Source organism: Conger conger, chromosome 7, assembly GCF_963514075.1.
Source record: "Conger conger chromosome 7, fConCon1.1, whole genome shotgun sequence".
NCBI lineage: Eukaryota > Metazoa > Chordata > Actinopteri > Anguilliformes > Congridae > Conger > Conger conger.
In genome coordinates this window covers 53,150,807-53,167,626 of record NC_083766.1, presented here as the reverse complement: position 1 = coordinate 53,167,626, position 16,820 = coordinate 53,150,807, and the positions used below count along the sequence as shown (strand labels likewise).

General features: G+C 47.1%; 2 protein-coding genes across 9 annotated transcripts in view; both read right to left on the bottom strand.

Moving 5' to 3' along the window:
* Nucleotides 1-135: 135 nt before the first annotated feature.
* Nucleotides 136-12,532, bottom strand: LOC133132573 (probable ATP-dependent RNA helicase ddx6). 3 transcript variants are annotated; one of them, XM_061248070.1, is made up of 15 exons: nucleotides 12,402-12,532; nucleotides 10,024-10,107; nucleotides 9,257-9,916; nucleotides 8,449-8,512; nucleotides 7,815-7,919; nucleotides 7,347-7,476; nucleotides 7,022-7,168; nucleotides 6,704-6,798; nucleotides 6,448-6,570; nucleotides 5,715-5,843; nucleotides 4,902-5,018; nucleotides 4,704-4,767; nucleotides 4,383-4,484; nucleotides 3,029-3,212; nucleotides 136-2,224 (listed from the first exon to the last, which is right to left on the bottom strand). In XM_061248070.1, exons 3-14 carry the CDS (start codon nucleotides 9,457-9,459, stop codon nucleotides 3,037-3,039), a joined length of 1,455 nt encoding a protein of 484 aa, XP_061104054.1. In that variant the 5' UTR covers nucleotides 9,460-9,916; nucleotides 10,024-10,107; nucleotides 12,402-12,532; the 3' UTR covers nucleotides 136-2,224; nucleotides 3,029-3,036. The 3 variants fall into 3 exon arrangements, with proteins under 3 accessions (XP_061104054.1, XP_061104053.1, XP_061104055.1); XM_061248069.1 differs by lacking the exon at nucleotides 12,402-12,532 and adding an exon at nucleotides 11,752-11,882; XM_061248071.1 differs by lacking the exons at nucleotides 10,024-10,107; nucleotides 12,402-12,532 and adding an exon at nucleotides 11,752-11,832.
* Nucleotides 12,533-14,452: 1,920 nt separating this feature from the next.
* The window catches only part of LOC133133666 (B-cell CLL/lymphoma 9-like protein), a 42,098-nt gene continuing 39,730 nt past the window's right edge, over nucleotides 14,453-16,820 (bottom strand). For 4 of the 6 annotated variants that reach the window (XM_061249804.1, XM_061249803.1, XM_061249802.1 and 1 more), the window contains 2 exons: nucleotides 16,492-16,611; nucleotides 14,453-16,254 (listed from right to left, as the gene is read on the bottom strand). In XM_061249804.1, coding sequence (XP_061105788.1) covers nucleotides 14,993-16,254; nucleotides 16,492-16,611 — 1,382 coding nt within the window. In that variant the 3' untranslated portion in view covers nucleotides 14,453-14,992. The remainder of the gene's footprint in view (nucleotides 16,255-16,491; nucleotides 16,612-16,820) is intronic. The other 2 variants (XM_061249806.1, XM_061249807.1) reach the window with 1 other exon arrangement.

The following is a 16,820-nucleotide window of genomic DNA, read 5'->3' as shown; positions in this document are numbered from 1 at the left end:
CCACCCCCCCCCTCAAACATTCCTCCACCCCCACCCCAGTTGACTGAAATGCAGGGGTAGAGCAGTGCACCCAGTAATATTGCCCAAATCCCCCCGACCCCCCCCCCCCCCCCCCTCCCCTCCCCTCCCCTCAAATAGTCTGCACTCAAGCATCTCTGGCTGCTAACAAACACTTTCTGCTCATTTTTCTTTCTGTGCAGCATCATCTGTAAACTGGTGAAAATTAAAAGCCAGCTGACTTACGACGCACCGCAGACCGCTCCCCCTTCCCCGTATTCGAAGGCGGCGTTTAGCCATAGCGTGAGGCCAAGACGCCAATTTTTCAGGGAACAAAAAATTAAATAAAATGAAAAATAAAGCGCTCTAGTCTATTCCGGATCTCGCCCGTGGCAAACTTACGTGCCGTTGATGCAGGCTCTCAAAGGGCTTCGCGTTTGGTTCACATGCCCCTTATTCACCACTTACCGCCAAGCGAGCCATGCTACACCACAGCTAACGGCGTGATGCGTATAGCGCTTTTTAGGTTCTTTCTTCTTACGAGCCAATTATTATGGTTTACACTTCATAACAAGCGGGGATTCCTGACTCATGCCTCGTAAGTCAGTTTCACAAGCAAAGGCTGGATAATATAAAGAAAATTCTCATTTTCAGAGTTAAATATATAAGTAGGCTTCACTTGACAGCTACCTTTGAGGTTTAAGACCTTGAGAAAACACTGCTTACTCAAAAGGAAATGGGTGGGGGTTATGAGTTTCACAATAAACGCGCTCATCCAATTTCAAAAGAAACCAAACTCTTGTGCCAACAGCACAAGTTTTTACCCCCTATAAGAATTGTGTGTTTTCTAAGTTATAGGCAAACCTTAACCAAGTCCATTCTTCTCATCAGTAATAAATAAGAGTCCATTAAACTGCAGTTGGACTTGGTGCAGTATTCAAAGAGGAATACTGGCAAAGCTTTCCGTTTCAACTTCGTTGGAAACAAACTAAAATATTATGATCACAACATTTGAAATTTTGCTACATTCCCAACCAGTGTTGTCCCGAATCTTAACCCTCGCAGGAGGTGTAAACATCACCGTTATTACGATAACCAGCCTTCTGCACTTGTTTAAAACAATCTTTAAAAATGAAATGAAGTATGTACAAAGTTTACATCGTGCCAAATAACAGCAGTCTACGGCACACCTTAGACAGACAGGGTGGCAATCAAAAAGGAAAAAACTGACACGGGGGCAAAATACTGATTTCCCCCTCCTCTCCTCCAAACGAGTTTCCTCCGAGTCCAAGAGACTCGGTTCCCAAAAGTTCTGTTGAAGTTTCTTCTCGTGCTTCGGCGACCGAGGAGGCGAGAACTCGGATCTCTTAAAAGCAAACGCTCCTTTGAAGGGACGGGAAGAGAAACAGGATGCCAAGTCGCTTCTGAAAATCGGGGCTGAGCGACACAGTCCTGGCAGATTTGGGAGTTTGAACAGTTGCACACCAGCCAGGCGCAACCTTGCCAGTATGAGTGTCCTACCAGTTCAACACCTCCATTACTTCCCTCCTATAAAAACCAGTATGTGGACCTACACCTTTTTAAATGACAGGTGGAGGAGGATGGGGGAAGGGGGGCGGGGGTGGGGGGTTTGATAACTGGAAACTAGGGATGTGAATGGGACGGATCACATGAAACCAAGGAGAGTTATTACTTTGAACAAGGTCAACTGCTTCTTAAGGCACTTGATACAAATAGCAAAAAGCCTTAAATGAAATCCAAAGGAGAGGAGGGTAGGGGGGGGGAGAGAGCAGGGGTAAAGGGTGGCTGGCTGTGGACACAGGTAGGTGTAAACAAAGGGGGGGTAAGGGGAGGGGCAGCAACACAGGCGTGTGCTCTCCCAATCAGCCCCGCCCCCCTTAGCGTTTACATCCTGTGGAGGTGGTAGTGCAGCAAGGTCCACCTACTGTCACGTGATGTCACGAGAGCCGTGATGTCGCCATGTCCCGCTCACACAAACATGCAAACGCACAAACGCACAAACGCATGAGCAAGCGCGCAGACGCACACAAATACTGACACTTACAGACACATACACACACGCACATACAAAAGGGGAGGGGGGGGGGGGGGGGGGTAACTGATGAACAGTATTTGAAAAATAAAGTCTTCCAGACATGGAAAAAAAAAGGGAGGGTAAACACTGAACATACATACAGGGTAAAAGGGAGGGGAATATCATTTCAACCTGCAAGAAAGAAAAGGCTAAAATTAACCATACAGCCAAAACGGTGTAATCTTCTCATGCAGACATGCCCATATGCAGTACAACACTGTAGTTCAGAACCGCAGGATGGCTATGATATGGCTGCTTTTCAGACTTACAGCCAGAAGGGCAGAGCAGCAACTGGCCGACATCACGACAATGCCAATCTATAAAGGCGCAGAGTCGCCAGGAAAACCAGCCACCCTACAGTTCTTCCACAAACTGGCAAGAACCCGTATGTCAGAAATGTAACATACATTCGCATAGAAAAGGTTATACACAGGGATCAGCAACGAGGGTCCTTGAGGGCAGAGAACCGCTTTTGGTCATCCACCCTCCCTTTACCTGCCCCAGTGATATACCCAGATTTAAAGCAACTCCGCTTCGAACCCAGGGTTAGAGCTTAAATTTACCTCGCTTTGTAGTACACCACCCAGGGGACCCAAGTTAAATGCGCTAAATTACTCTGCTATTCAAGCGCTGACCAATAAATGAAAGCCAGCAGACCCTGTGACTCTGGAGCACCAGGAGCCAGAATCACAGGTCTGGCCAATCAGTCGCACCAATTACCCAGGAGGGGAAAAAAATAAATCAATTTTTGGATTTGAGGGCCAGAGTTGATGATCCCTGCAGTATAAAATGGAGCAGGCAGCACAGGCACGTGTGGAGGTGTGTGCAGAGACATGTGGTGTGGTGTATGGTACCCAAACCAAGTGGCGACTCATTTTTAGGCGATTCAGCATTGGTAGGAATGAGCAGTACGGGTCTGCATGCTCGGGCGCTCACCTCCCGGCTCACAGCTTGGCCTCCTCCCCGCTCTCGCTGTGGTACTCTGCCACGTACAGGCTCTTGTCGATGCTGCTGGGGATGGGCTTGATCTCGGTGCCCAGCTGCTCCTCGATGCCCTTCAGGTTGAAGCGGTCGTCGAAGGTGATCAGGTTAATGGCCAGGCCCAGGTGACCGAAACGTCCTGGGGAGGGGGGGGGGGGGGGGCAAAGGGAGACCGGGTGAAGGACCAAAGAGGGGGTGACAAACTAGAGAAAAATCAAGTGCACTGCGCAAGGGTCTACTTCATTATTCAGTGTTTGGCTGCCTTTTCTGTCAAATGCAGTGCACCTGACTGCCTCGCATGTGAAGTGTGCAAAGTGAATGCTATTCTGGCACTTGATTTTGGGATGGCCAGGGAAACAGGGCGCGGACCGAACAACAGGAACACGGCAAACATACGAATGCCAAACAAAGCACTTTCTGCCTTCAGTCTACTCTTCAGCATGTAGAACGTATGTTCAACTGGATTCAGATCCGGTGACTGACTGGCCCAGTCAGTCAGGATTTTCCTCTTTTTGGCCGTCAAAAGTTCAGTGCATGGGTGGGGGGCGTGATATCAGGAGACGTGGGAGCAGAGAGAACGAAATGCCGACAGAGCTTAATTACAGTAATCTCTCAGCTGCCTAACAGCACAAGTCAATGCATGAAACGTTCACACTGTCACTAATACGCAGAACTGTTACATGTTCTGCTAATATGCATAACGTACTTATGCAAATACATTACCAAGACATTGGCAGTCAAACACCAGCTAATGTTCAAAGGTTCTGAAATGTTCAACAGTTAATGCATCTAAAATCCTGGAAATAATTAGTCTCCACTCCCCACCCTATTTATCAATCTTTAAAAAAACATTTAACGGTAACGGCAATTTCGATCCAAGTACGCATATTTTAGTCTAACTGACATTTTTCCAAGCTGTTCATCAAAATATTTAATTATGATAGAAGTTTTTGCATAATTATAGGGTGACGTTGCTAAATATAAAGATCCAAGCCCACATAATCTGCCTCAGAGCCATAAGCCTTGAGGACTCTGATGATCTTCAAAATTAGTTATTTGCTGGTTATTTTGGTCTTCTTCACCATTGCAGGCTCTCCACTTAAGCTACACTTTCAGCACCGTTAACGTTAACGCACAGAGCTGACCGCAGGAGGCGGAGGGGGAATTGGGCTCTGGGGGGCAGGGTTAGGGATCAGAGGATCATTTCAAAAGGTGCCACTAAAATGTGCAGGCACGTAGTCCAGAATATGGCAGCTGAAACGGGACAAACTGAACGACGGTGCAAGCCCGGGACGGGGGGGCTGCGTACCAGATCGACCGATCCGATGCAGGTACGTCTCTGCCAGCTTGGGGAAGTCAAAGTTGATCACCACGTTCACAGCCTGTATGTCAATGCCTCGGGTGAAGAGGTCTGCGCAAAGACAAACACACAAACACAACCAGGCATCCCTCAGTCGTGTTAGGGAGCAGCAAACCGCACAGGTTTCCACCCAGATTACAACACGACAAACAATGCTCATCCCAGCGTCATTACACAACCGTTTGACTACTCTCCTCTTTATTCCACCCAGAGGTGTACTTTGTAAAAGCAGGATGGAAGAAGGAACATTTTTTTTTAAATGAGGCTTACCTGTGCTGACAAGATTCCTACAGAGGCCATTTCGGAAATCATGGAATACACGGTTACGATGCTCCTAAGAAACCCAAAAAAAGGAACGAAAAATATAGAAACGCATTCAGTCAGTCACCAACAGCTTGCACTGGACGAGGAGCCTACCCAGACACCCATAATCAGAGCGGTCCCAGGTGGCCGTGGGGCCTGTCTGACCTGTCTCATCTTGGCGTGGATGTAGAAGCAGGAGTAGCCCAGCTGGGAGATCTTCTTAGCCAGCAGCTCCACACGTTGGAAGGAGTTGCAGAAGATTATCGACTGGTTAATCTGGAGCTGGAGAGCACAGCGGACACAGGAGACTGAACACGCAGATCTCAAACTCCTGGAGGGGCCGGGTCTAAATTTCACTTTCAGCACCCTTTAGATTAAGTCAGTGACTGCTCAGCCTACATGCACTTGGTTTCCAAGACCTAAAGATCGACTGCAAACTGAAAATAACAAGATACGGTACTTCCAGGACTGGAGTCTAAAAATCCATACTTTAAAGAGCAATTACACTCAGGGTTTCATCTTGGCTCTGCCTACGGAATGTAGAATTTTAAACTTTATAAGGCATCGGAACGTGATTTTTTTTTTTTTTGCCAAAATGATATTTCAAATGTTGAAATAATGGCATGAATTAAAATGTTTCACTATAAAGTATGCATGCCAACACGTTTACAACTAAAGGGAAAATGGGATCTAGAGTACCACTACCCTTTAAACAGTAAATGGTTGGGAACACGCAGGATAAAGAGGGCAGACATTTTGTGAGAAACCAGAGACATCTGCCTTCCACCTTAGGTGGCACAGCAGAAAGCACACACTCAGTTAGACAGGGTTCACAGGTAACGGTCTAATGGGGCGTAATAGAAAAACAGCCCTGCACGTCGTGACCAAGATGGCTGCCGTCCAACTGAGCGCAGTTTTTCCCTTCCGCTATGCGGAAACCGCTCGGCTCTGGGCTCCGCGGGTCGCGGCTCCACTCACCCGGGAGAAGAGCGTGTTAAGGCAGTGGACCTTCTGTTTCTCGGACACGTAGGCGTAATACTGGGTCACCCCCTTCAGAGTGAGCTCCTCCATCAGGTTTATCTCATAGGGTTTCTGCAGATGGGCGTTCTGCAGGGGAGAGGGAGAGAGAGAGCGAGAGCGCTAGCATTAGCAGTGGCTCATCCGTTGGACCGCTTCCTAATGACTTCGACCCCCATGCAGGAGTAAGCCCATTAGGACCCATGTGATCCGCCCGCACGCGTTGGTGCAGGAGAAAAAGCTTGTGGGAAGGCCGATTTTCTCGGTTTAATTCCCCGAACAGCGCATCCCCTGGCATCCTGCGCTGGCCTGGGCCTAGTAACACTCGCCAAAAGAAGGCTCTGGGAAAAGATGATCTGGATCAACAGCTCAGCGTTGCTTATGGCTGGGAAAATGGAGCAAAACACATTCACAGTAGCCATTTCACAAATGACAGTCCTTGTTATGAACGTTGACAATCTTGGCTTTGGTTATTCCTGGAGACCGTATCACAAAGCAGGATTACGGAGGTAGCTGGATAACTGCAGTAAAACACAGAATGGTCAAGATTTGGGAGGGTTCGGGGTTTTACTCAAAGCAGTTTTCCCCAGTCAATTCTAATCCTGCCCTCAAATGTATCCCCTTCTTAATTTTTTTTTTATAAAAAAAATTAAAATATAATTTTTTTTTGTTCTTTAACAGTTAATGACCTCACCATGAATTTCTGCACGCTGAGGGGGAAGGTGGCCGAGTAGAGGAGTATCTGCCTGTATTTGGGCATGGTGCTCAGGGTCTCCTCCATCATCTGCACAAAGTCCTGGGACAGCAGCTTGTCCGCCTGCTCGCCCATTTCGGGTGGGGGAGGGAAAACAAGGTGCAGTGGTCAAATGGCTGAATGCCCCCAGCAGAAAAAGCGCCAAGCTAAAGTCAATACCGAATGAGAAGCAATAACGCGCCCAGTTCTCGCTCACCTCATCCAATACAATCATCTGAACGTGGTTAACTGTGGCCACTCCCTTTTTGATGAGGTCCAAAATCCTCCCCGGGGTGGCGATTACTACGTGCACTGAAATGGAAATATTAACATTATTAATGAGGTCAGAGCCCACACCATATTCACAATTGTACTCATGGCCATTATACAGAATACTTGGCTTAACTTGCCCCTTTAAGCCTAGCAACTCGCATAGTATGCACAACATTTACATGGCCAACTGGAACCTCCAACAACTCCCGTCTCAAATGTAAAGTCCTGATATTTTGGTAAGCAGACATTATGCCACACTCACCCGTCTCATCGAGCCTCATGATGTCATCACGGAGGTTGGTGCCCCCCGTGGTTGCCATGACTTTGACCCCTCCCATGCGTTTGCTGACCTGGATGCAAATTTGGCTCACCTGGAGAGCCAGTTCCCTGGTGGGCACAATGACCAGAGCTGGCACACAGAACAGGGGAGAGGAGAGGAGGGAGAAAGAAAAATAAATAAATAAATAAAAAAGGTACATTACACCCAAGGACATCCCAATGACTAGCCAGCCTCAAGACAACAACCAAAATGCACAACAATTTATTACTTCTCAAACTAACAAAGTTAAACGGTGCCTTTGTTTCACCTTGTATGCAGTCCTTCTTCAGGTCGATGCGTTCAAGTAAGGGAATGAGGTAGGCACCACTCTTGCCAGTCCCGTTCTTTGCCCTGGCCAGAATGTCCCTCCCGGACAGAGCGATGGGAATGCTCTCCTCCTTCAGAGAAACGAGTGGTCGGCATTAGCACGTGCACAGAGGGCCAATTCATCATCCAGTTACTCAAAGGGAATGTGCTACTTTAATTTCTCCAGGCCCGGTTACAGCATTACGTCTGCAGGCTAACCGAGTCCGTATTGAATTTCGGGAGCAAATTAAATCAGGCTGTCCGGGATGATGTTAGCCAGCAGGACCGTGGCTGAAAAATCATCGATTGCGCTTCTTCAAACAGACTCAAATGGACTGAACGGGCTCGTGTAACGGGGCGGAGACGATCAAGCGGACCCCTGGGCGACAGCGTGAAAGGTGTGGCCCCTGGCCTTTCAAAACGCACTCACCTGGATGGGCGACGGTTTCTCCCAGCCCATCTCAAAGATGCCCATCAGCAGCTCTCGTTTCAGGCAGTAGTCCTCAAACTCGTTGCCCTTGGTGGCGGTCACATCCTGAAAATGGCGGTCGACAGAAACGCGACTTAATGGAACCGTTCAAGAACGAGCCATGCACACCATTCGACTTTCATCAGAGGATGAAACCTTGCAGATGGGGATAATTAGCCTAGTCTCTGTAACCCTTTGAACTCGATTTGATAAATGTTCAATGAACTCAAGCGGGGATCACGCAAAAACGATTTCCTACACTGTTCAACTCGGAGCCCAAAGGTGATTGACATTAGATGGTCTGCATTTTATATATTTTACACTGGGATCGAACCAGCAACCCCTCCGACTGCCAGATGACCGCTCTTACCTCCTGAGCCAATGTCACCCCATCACACAATCTGGCCAATCAGCAGCACTAATTGTTTAATCAATTACCTGGAAGAATAGAACACCAGGGCCAGATATGGAGTCAAAGGCCAGATTTGAGTATCCACGCTAGGGCTCCATTTTTCTAATGACAAGATCTGCAAGCTGTCCATTTAAAAGGTGCCTGTTTGACAGTGCCGATATTTTAACAGCACAAAATTCTTACCGAAGTCCTCATTCTCATGTCTTTTGGAGGAAGTTTTAAATTCTTCTTCCAGTCATCACCAGGCCTATGCGGAGGGAGACCAAAAAAAATAATAATTAAGTGGTTTATACACTTCAGAACAAGCCATTTAAATTGCGGTCACCAGTAGTAAAGCACCCTATTTTGAGGTTGTTCGCATTTTAAATGCTGCAAATCTTAATACCTACTATATTTGTGCATTCAGAAAAGTATGTTAACAATCTTCAGTCCCAAATCTACAGTCTACAAATTTTGTTTCCCAGAAAGACTAATTTGCCCAACTTCAACAGCAGCATACCCCAGTAAGCAATTCCCCCATTGAGCTTTACAAATGAGCAACTCAAAGAACACATTTCCCATGATTCCTGACAGATGGTAAGGGCTGGCTGCTCCTCTTTAATTCGGTCTTACCGAAATGCTGCAGTTTAAGAAATAAGCACAAACTGCAAAGAGCGGACTAACCAAGTCAACATGAGTTTGAAAGTGCACGGCTGAAAACTGGTGGCCATTCTGAAGGGTTAAATAAAAAGATGTGCCTAAATAATGTGGAAAGGGTTCTGAACAACACTAAAACAACACTAAGCAGGGGCCATTCCACCCTGGAGCAACGGGGGGGGTTAAGGGACTTGCTCAAGGGCCCAACAGGTGTGCATAGCTCATCGTGGCTACACCAGGGCTTGAACAACCAACCTTCCAGGTCGTGTACCTTAACCCCTAGACTAGAGGCTGCCCCAATGTCGATAGCTTTGGTGCCATGAGCGGCCCAAAGAGGCGGGCTGAGCAGACTCACTTTATGGAGGCGTTGGACGTGGCCGTGGTCTGGGAGCTGCCGTTGTTGATTGTGCTGGAGGACTTCATCTGGCTGGTCGGCTGCAGTGCGGGGCCGCCCACCCCTCCACCGGGGCCCCCTGCCGGCTTCACCGACCCCCGGAGCTGCCCGTTCTGATTGGACAGGCCCAGGATCACTGGGTTCTCCGTTCTAGCGGTGCTCATGGCTGTGCCAAGTCTATTTTAATTAATCCTTTGTTTTTGTTTGGTCTTGTTTTTTTTCTTTCCGCCTTTTTTTAGCCCCACCCCAATCCAGTGGAAAACAAAATGTCCCTGCCCCCAAAAGTTGTGTGGGGAAATCCGTTTGCAGGAAAGGTCTTCCTCTCCGGGTTCCACAGTGTCCAAGGCAGTAAGCCTAAGTGTGCAATGTTGATAGCTTTACTTTGAGCCACTTCTGTTGTGACTTATAAACTCCTTCAAGGAATATTACTCCAAGTGTCGCTCAGCATACGAGTCTGTGCTGCAATGCAGGAAAACTTGAGGGGTACACCGTCCTGCTTTCTTCATTTGTACAGGTATAGTCTCAAATGACCCCAGGCTGTCTCACAACAGTCATTTAATATTGCATGTTTTAAAATACACCAATTTCTTCCCTCCAACTTCCAAATTGACTTTTTTCATCCTAGGTAGAAAGAAATAAACGCATTACATTTTCCTTGTTATAGTTGGTATCCAACAACTGAGTGCACCATCATACAATATCATCATATGAACATTTAGGTTAAGTACCTTGTTCAAGGGTAAAACGTAGTGCTGCCAGTGGGATTTGAATGTTGAAGTCCAGCTCTAAGACCACAACTCCACACTGCCGCCCTGCCCCAGAATGAGAAATGAGTTCTATAAAACCAAGTCAGGCCAAACATGAATATCCTAAACTAAATGCATAAGGATTAGATCGCGGCTTCAGATATTATATAGTCTACGATCAGGAGTTCCAAAAGGCCATGGATATGCTTAAATAAATATTCTTTAAAATATTCTAAACTGGCCGTCGAATCCTAATCCAGCCCTGGTTCTTTTCTCTAGGCAATTAACTGAACAATTAGTGCGACTAATTGGCCAGACTGTCTTTACCTGGGAGTCAAGTGAGGAGAGGATGAAAGACCAGCAGTTATCGGCCCTCGATTTGATAATACCCGTTTAAAACGGACAAACTAATTTATGCCGGGAATAAACTGACCACCCCCTCACCTCCGTGATAGCTTCCCGTGAGGCTGTGATCATCGTACATCAGACAAATTCGTAATAACAATCCCTCGACGTAACGGCCGCTTAGAACGACTATTTTCAATTCACCTGACAAACATACGCTAGCTTTAACGTATGCTAGACGTAAATTACATCTAACCAGCGCCTTTCAGTTTTAGCTAGCTGGACTAAAGAAAATGTCTGGTGTAAGTTAACTGCTTTTTACTTCAAACTGCTAGCTATATCTACAGTTAATTAACGTTACTATCACTGTCAGTAAGTAAATAAACCGCGCTAGCTAGCCATCTCCTTTATTAGTCAAGCCAATAAGCCAATAAGCCAATTTGGCGACTAGCGAGGGAGGCAACAGCTAACGTTACGGTAACTTAATTTAGGTCATAATACTAGTAGTAGGCTCACAATTACAAACGTTAGACGGTTAACTAGGTGCAACTTGGCTACCAAACATTCGCATGCATGCCAAGTAGTAAACGGTCAGTTTGCTGGCTCAGTCCACAGCAACCCAGTTAGTCGGCGAACACAAATATAACGTTAAAATAACGTTGCTACGGGTACTGTGGTAAATTACTTTTTCTCGCTACATTAATCCAGAATGCAACTTTACCAGTCTAACCAACTGAAAACTGTCGATAACTTGACTAACGTTAGCTATCTACCTAGTTGGCAAGTCCCAAATAGCAGGAATTGAACGTTGGCCAGTCTCCATGTAGCTAGCTAGAAACCTAGCTAGCTAACGTTATTTCGGTTATTTCAACATTGTTCAAACAAAATGGTTTAACCAAGTTAACCGACAAATCTACTCAAATCATTTAAAGCATAACTTGTCACGACAGCTAACTATAGCTAAACTAGCCTAATGTTAGCCAAACACTCAATCACGACATTAGCCCAAACCGGGCCATTGCTAGCGATGTTTCGCAAGAGAATATCCAACTAGCTAGCTACTGTCGACTCCAACTAGATAGCGAGCCAAAAGTTACGGTATGGTTAAAATGTTTCAGCCAAGCTGTATTGTGTAACTATGTTTAATAAACACATTCTCGTGACACATGTTAACCCGCAAGGTCTTGATTAATGAACATCAGAAAATGGGTAAGCTAGTAACACTAACGTTAGCTTGTTAGCCAGTAGCGTCAGTGTTAAAAACGTACCACTTAAAATGAATCAATTAAAATATTTAACGTTACTGGCCTGCAAAAATATGCAGAGCGAACAGAAGATTACATGTGGCAAAACAGTGGAACTTACCGCGGATGGTTGAGATAATCAGTACAATTTTGGTTGTATCTCTGGTATTTTCCCTATTTTGTTGGCTATACAGAAACCCCAAGATGGCTTCCTTCTGTCTTTAAACCCTCCCCCATATCGTCAGCTGACAGTCTAGTAATTAATCAAAAGTCAAATATCGTGATAGATTTATCGTATTACGTTTACTTTCGGTTATAATGCCAAACCAGTAGCAAATAAATGTTGCTAGCTACCTGGCAAACCGTAACCGCAGAACTTGTTTTAAATTGATTGGCATGTAATACACAAACGTCTTCAAGAACTACGTCAACTGGTACAGCTGCACATCAGAACAGCGGACGACCGGTGTTGGTCATAACAACCTGCTACCGATTGAAGACTGCATTACATTGAACACATTTAGCATACGCTCCAGAGTGATTTACCGTCGACTAGGAGAGCGCAGCTAAATGCACTCACCTGATTTATGGGCAATGGTGCCGACAACATTCCCACCTAAGCGAGTAACATTACTAAGATAAAACACTAATGAAAATAACTATACCGAGTAAGAACCAAAACAAATAATGAATACAGACATTAGTCCTTTCCAACATCCAGAATCAACTTTTGCATGTATGCTCAGATGATAGCCCACTTAAATCACTTACCGAGATGCAAATGTCGTGTCTGGCAGTCCTATGGCGATGTACTAGCCAGATAATGATGGAACGTTAAAGTTCTTGCTTGTGTTCCAAGTTTTGGTCGCTTACGCAAAACCTGCGGTCTTGATCCCCACAGTCATCCGCAAACGATGTGGTAGCCAGGTTTATTCACTTTCTAAAATTCCCATTGTGCGCTTGCTGCAGGTGCGTGGGGTTGAACAGTGCACGTGTGCGATTATTGGATATCTGTATGACATCTAATGGGCGAACTGGACGTTTAGGTCTAGCAGCGTTCATTGCTTGTTAATGCAGCCTATCCTGCTACAAATTTGACAAGCACCCTCGAATAGCACATGATTATGCTGTTGCTAACCGGGCTAACGGTTGCAGCCTAACTCTTGGACATTAGTGCGAAAAACTATGAACTATATGAACCTCAAACACGTATAACTATGAATAAATGCGCAAAATTCACCGATATTTCTGTCAATCCTATGTATTATACTCATTGTGCCCCTATGTCAAATGATAACAGTTGACAGGCAGTCCATGACGTCCTCCCTCTTCACAAATGATCAAATGAAGTTTGAGTAGATTATTTACAGCTCGCACTAAAATCCACAAGTGGCATCACCGCTCATTTCCAATCAGCTCTCGTGGTCCAGATAAAGTGAGATAAAAAAGTGAATGAACTGAAATAAGAAGAGCAGTCAAATGTGTCAAGCAGCAGAACCTGCTAGCATGCTCCTGCGAAATAAGGTGGTATTTCTGAACGTCATCGATCATGAGGCCAAATGTACCCTGAGTAATTAGCAAGTAGAGTAATATTCTCTTTGGGTACAAATGAGTTAATTTTCAAATCCGTATTATTTTCTCTCTGGGTAAAAAAATAGTTCTATATTGCTGGCTAGGGTACACCTTTATGTACCTATAGGGTACCACCCCAGCGACATGCATGTGTATCTTTTTAGGTACTTTTCGTACCTTTATTTCGGGGCTGCGCCGTCTTCTGCAACTCTGCAGTGGTGACGGCCCGGTGGTGCAGTCAGCAGTTGTGGAGGGCCACCTGCCTTACGAAAGAATCATTTTGTTCTGAATACGGGTGAAAGTGCACGTTTCTATTCTGGTGTGTGAAGGGTGAAATTACCGGTCTGATACCAGCAGCAGCCTTGTCTGCATCCGTTAGCTCCAGTATGAACTCCAGAGGTTTAAATAAAGGAAAAAATATCGTTTCCAAAAAGCTGTGTAATTTGTATAAAATGTCTAAATATGAATGTAAATTGACACAAATACCCCTTGGGTTGGGCAACAGCTAGGAAGAGTCAAGCTTGCAATTCAGTCTGGAAAGCAGTGTTTCCACAAACGGATTCACAGACTCACCAGATACTCAGCTCCTCCATCCTTTCTGTTTCTGGTGCCATTTTACAGTAAAGTCAGACTCTTGCAATTAATTCACAGTATGCAGAATATCAAACTGGTGCATTTCAGCCTCAAATGTATTGAGGCCGAACATCTCGTGAGGAATATGGTACTTTGAGGCTCTGTATAAGTATAAGTACGATCTACAGTACTGTTAATTAAGTATTGTCTTAAGCAGTGTGGGCCCTTGAACTGAAAACCACACAAGTGCCCCTTAACCACACCAGGGACGTAGGGTCAGTTACCAAGGTGAGGTAGCATCCGTTTTCCAACTAATGCAGTGGATTCAGGTGCCTTGCATACAACCATTTTGTTCACTGGCCTACATGGCTGAATCACGTATTCTATGTGCTAGTCCTTTCCACCAATCTCCATATGTGGACAATGGAGAACATATTACCTGCAGTCATGTGTACGTACGTACGTACGTACGTACATACATACATACATACAGTGCAGTAAATACAACATGCATGCGCTGATACGTACACACACACACACACACACAGTTGGGTATTAGACTCACTCAGTGGCTCAGTTTAAAACTGTTACAGCTAACATGCATCACCTCCACCTCTCTCGCACTGCAGCGGTGCACCTGCCCTTACCACACCCCCCACAAAAAGGCCTAGACAATGTTCACAGACAGCTTTTCATTTTTGAGCTTCTATTAAAACACAGTAATACAGAACATTTGCAAACAATCACAAATCGCATCTTATTTACAGCACCTATATAATAATCCCTTGCACAACAGTTCGGTAGCCAGAGGAGAAAAAGAAGAATCCGAATAAAACGAAAATAGATCTAAATTTAAAGTCTGCGTTCCTGTCCCCTCCCACCCTCCACCGACAGCACCATCTGTGAAATGTACATATTTTACATGTATAAAAAAGAAATGGCTTTGATAAGATTTGATTTATTGTTACACTATTTGTCACCACCGCTCCTCGATATTCAAAAAGCGATCAACATTTTTTCTTTTTTATTCTTTTTTTGAACCGCCTTTTTTCGGTTTCGCTCCGAAACGTAAAACAATATGAACGATAGCAGTAATGGTACAGATTTGCAATAGGAATAATAATAATATTAATAACATTAATAAGAACAGAACGTCATTGTGAAAATGAACCTAGAGGAAACAAGGTTTTTGTACAGCAGCAGGGGGTGGGGCCGGTTCAGAAGGGCATGTTCGCCATGCTTCCGGGGCCATAGCGCATGGGGCCCTCCAGAGGCATGCCCCGCTGCCTGCCTGGCTGGGGGCCCAACATGCCCGCCTGTGGGTGCGGGGGGCCCATCATGGGCCCCTGCTGGCCGTAGGGGTCCCCATGGACAGCCATGCCCCGCTGCTTGGCCTGCATCATCATCAGGCTCTGCTGGGACATGAGGTTCTGTGGGTGGGGCTGGGGCGACATCATGGCTGGGTGCGGGTGGGCGTGGGGGTGCGGGTGGGAGGGGTGGTGGAGGAGGCTGTTGGCCATCATGGCTTGCTGCTGCTGCTGCTGCTGTTGGTGGAGGTGCTGCTGCTGCAAGGAACTGTGGGACATCATGGCTGTCCTGCCCATCATGTGACCCGGGTGGCACATGGGCCCCATGCCCCCTCCGGGCCCCATCCCCCGGGGCCCGCCCTGAGGCAGGCCCAAGCCCGAGCGCATCTCCAGGTGGGACGGGTGCTGGGGCGGGGGCAGCTGCTGCTCCGCCATCATATTCTGGAGGTTGGCGATGTGGGGGTTGGAGGAGGGGGCCGAGCTGTTGGGCGGGCCCGCCGACGGGTGCTGCTTGAGGAGATGGGGCGGGGGCGGAGGGGGCTGCTGGCCCTGGTGGGGGTGGGGGTGGGGGTTGGGGCCCGAGCCGGGCATGGCCTCGCTTTTGGGGAAGTACTGCAGGGTGCTGCTGGGCTTGTCGGAGGGGATGATCCGGGACAGGTCGAATTCGGGGATCCCCGTGGGCGTGGGACGGATGACGTCGCTCAGGTCCGGCCCGTCTCCCATGGACATGGAGGGGAAGGGGTCCTGGGGGTGGGGGCCCCTCTGGTGGGACAGGCCCTTAAGGAGGTGCAGCTGGTGGTGTGGGATGCCCACGTCCTCAGGGGACGGGTGGAACTGCTGGGGCATCCCGGGGTTCGGGGAGTGCAGGAGCCCGTGTGGAGGGGGCTGCATTCGGGGGAAGGCGCCCATCTGGTTTTGTGGAAGCATCGGGGAGATGTTGCAAGGCCCCATCCCGTCCGGGCCCCCCCCTCCTCCGCCCCCCATCATCGCCGGGTTCATCCCGGGCATGCCCATGGGGTTTGGGGAATGTAACATGGGTCCAGAGGGATCGTGGGATAGCTGCGGCTGACCGTGGAGGACCATCCCCATGGGACTCTGCGACCCGCTGTGGGGGCCCATGGAATTCTGGGGCGTGAGGAGCATCTGGGAGGACTGATGGTTTCCCATGTTTCCTGGCGGATCAAAGCAGAAAATTAATGACACTCATCGTTTAGACATTGGCACACAGTTAGAAGACCAGACCCCATTTAAAAGAATTACTCAAAGCCCAGAAGATACATTCATCCCCAACAGCAACACTAGTTGAAAAGAAATGAAATATTAGTGGTGAAACAGAAATAGCACACAAACAAAACAAAACAAAAGCGGAGTGTGATTTATTTCCTGAATATAGCTACAAGCTCTCTCACCAGTAGGAGAGAGTAGGTGGGTGGTGACTGCAAGCCGAGCTGACACATTTCTGCGAGTAATTGAGTCCATGCAGCCCACACTGCAAGCACTGCATCTGAAGGTCCCAGTTGCTGGGAAAACTGTCAAGTGACATCATCTTTTCCATGACAAGCTTGTCAGGCGTAATCATTACAATAGATTCAATGCCATTACACGTGGCAGACTCTCCCAGCTGTCAGGTCTTCTGGGAGCGGAAACGTGAGGCTCTGACTCGAAACGGAAAAGATATGAAAGTGTTCAACTGTGAGGGGAACTCCCAGTACACCCTGCAGATTTAATATGTAAATGC

Bases quoted from the DNA above. Each gene is read 5' to 3' on its own strand.
- LOC133132573 (XM_061248070.1), bottom strand. From the start codon at position 9,459: ATGAGCACCGCTAGAACGGAGAACCCAGTGATCCTGGGCCTGTCCAAT. The intron at 4,768-4,901 runs GTCAGACAGGCC...TGGGTTTCTTAG, and splicing joins TCCACGCCAAGATGAGACAG to GAGCATCGTAACCGTGTATT. The intron at 3,213-4,382 runs GTACGCAGCCCC...CCCCCTCCCCAG, and splicing joins GCATCGGATCGGTCGATCTG to GACGTTTCGGTCACCTGGGC.